The following is a 2,381-nucleotide window of genomic DNA, read 5'->3' as shown; positions in this document are numbered from 1 at the left end:
GCCCAGAGGGCACTTCACCTTGTAGGCCTAGGGCCCTAGGCTATTTATTGTATCCACAAAGGTTGCCCATCGTGGCGTCACAAATAATCTCACTCGTCCATATGGTATTTCTTTTGTTTTTTGCTGTTGTTTTGTTTGAACAGATCACACTCCTTCGGGCAAACCATGTTGATTAATCAAAAAAGTTGTTGGCTGTAGGCTACCATAATCAGTCTACACATCATTTCATCATTCCCCTACAGTAAGGTCCAGTAGCCTGCAGTAGCCTTTATAATTTAGAACGCAATGCGACTCGAAATAGGCTACACCCAAAGAAAAAATCATGACACATGATCTGACTTTTTCCATTGATTTATTAATTGCTCAAATTAAGTCGAACCAATGACGGGTTCGATTGAGGTATGTAGTTCTTCTGTCCCCGCATTAGCGATACTTCTCAGACAGAGCCAGGTTAACTTTGGAGAGGAATTTGTCGACAGCCACATGCACTTCGGGGGTGAAGTCATCGGGAAAGTACATCGCCATCACCACAAGTACATTGTGGGTTATGATCTGTTGAAAGGTTACAGTATTAGTAGGCTATTATATTAATCATATTTCAAATGCAATAGGCCTAAGAGAACGTAGTCCATTCATCAGCCTAAAAGTCCCATAGGCTACCTTAAAGTTGGCAGGATCCACACGCAGTGTGAAGGCATGCAGCTCGCTCAGTTCGAGTAGGCCGGCCAAGAGGTCATCAATTTTCTCAACAGCATCCATATAACCAGTCATGACAGTCAAGCCGTGCTTCCGGATAGGGCCAGACCCGGGGCTCAGGTCTTTCCAGTGGGAGAAGTAAGTCTTCGTCTGGGGATAGACGAAGAGGGTCCTGAAAGTAAAATGAGAGGGAAATATGAAGAAATATGAAGAGCCTATACGACAGCATTCAAATAATTTCTGACTAAAATATGAAGTTTGTAGGTCTACCTGGACAACGCCTCATTACCGATGTCCTCCGCCTTCGGTGCGATTTTGGTGAAGAAAGACTTCACCAGGGTCTTGTCTTTGGCTGAAAGGCTCATCTTTAACGTCTGGTCGTTGTTGAAAAAGAACTGTAATTGCACGGTGACACAGGGGGGCTTATATTGTCCTCATGTGATGGCAGTGTTTTGAAACTCCACCTCCAAATGTATTCTATTGGGTGACACCGACAAATAGCCTGCCGTAGTAGGATGAAGACCGGGTTTTTACCTTATTGGCAGTAATATCATGTAAATACATAAAATACACATATCATATAGCCTAGGCTAGTCTGCAAATCCTACAAAATTGTCCTAGGCCTACAAAACGAACCAGGCCTATGAAGGAAGCCACCCCAAACTATACAACATAAAGCACCTTGAGCAGAACAAGTTTGATAGACCTGCTGTTTACATTTACATTCAATCATTTGGCAGACGCGTTTCTCCAAAGCGACCTACAGCAATAAAGGAGGCTAACATTTTGCATTTTAACATTTTAGCTACAGAGCTACAGCAATAGAATAACAATTAAGCTACAATGAATGGGAGAATTGCCACTGCACCTGTCAATAGGCCAACTAGTAGGCTACTGGCAATTGTTTATATTGTTATAATCAAGAGAGGCTTAGCCTAAGTCAGCTCGCATTTCTGCTCGTATAATATAGTAGAAAAGTAGTCCAAATTGACGAAAAGAGGATAGCCTGTGTCGTAAAATAAGTATAGAGGATTTTAGTTAAATTTTAAAGCGTCATCTGGAGTTTGAAAGTAATAAAACTGAACATCGAGAGAAAAAAAAAAGATAGAGTTATAGAAATTGGAGGATGAAAGCTACATTTAAACAACATAGGATCATGGTTTGAACTTAATTAAAAGTTTGATTTTTGCCACACGTTTGAACAAAATGAATTAAAGCCACTTTGAAAGTTATCGAAATAAGACAGCACTTGCCTTTGTGATTGATGAATCAAAATGTCCAAAAGATAAGTGGCCACAATGGTCAGCAATGCATCTCGGATTAAGTCTAACTATAGCATGAATCTTCAATCCGCCTCACCCAAATGTAAGCCCTTGCCAGCCAGTCCACCCTCTTGACCATTACGCTACACTGGCCAGCTGCCAATCGACCAATGTCGCGCCTTTTTGAGAAAGGTGTGCACTAAGATCACTGTTTAATTCGGCCTAATTTAATATTGCTAGCCTAGTTAACAGATGTTTACTTTAGCTCAATTATCAATGATATAGACATCATGTAGCCTATGGTTCATATTTGCCACTTAGGCCTACCCCTGTGAGATCACATTTATGATCATTTTAGTTTTTTGTAAGAAAACGAGGAAATTATAAAAAATGTAAAAAAAGATTAGAACTTATTCAGAACAG

General features: G+C 40.5%; 1 protein-coding gene across 1 annotated transcript; it reads right to left on the bottom strand.

The window, feature by feature from the left end:
• Window positions 1-345: 345 nt before the first annotated feature.
• Window positions 346-1,074, bottom strand: LOC121705202 (hemoglobin subunit alpha-2-like). Its single transcript, XM_042086051.1, has 3 exons — window positions 967-1,074; window positions 661-868; window positions 346-552 (listed from the first exon to the last, which is right to left on the bottom strand). The coding sequence occupies exons 1-3, from the start codon at window positions 1,059-1,061 to the stop codon at window positions 424-426; spliced, it is 432 nt and encodes a 143-aa protein (XP_041941985.1). The 5' UTR covers window positions 1,062-1,074; the 3' UTR covers window positions 346-423.
• Window positions 1,075-2,381: the final 1,307 nt, after the last annotated feature.

The sequence above is a fragment of the Alosa sapidissima genome, chromosome 3 (assembly GCF_018492685.1).
Source record: "Alosa sapidissima isolate fAloSap1 chromosome 3, fAloSap1.pri, whole genome shotgun sequence".
NCBI lineage: Eukaryota > Metazoa > Chordata > Actinopteri > Clupeiformes > Clupeidae > Alosa > Alosa sapidissima.
The sequence above is the reverse complement of the archived record's forward strand: the minus strand, read 5'-3'. Positions and strand labels throughout refer to the sequence as shown.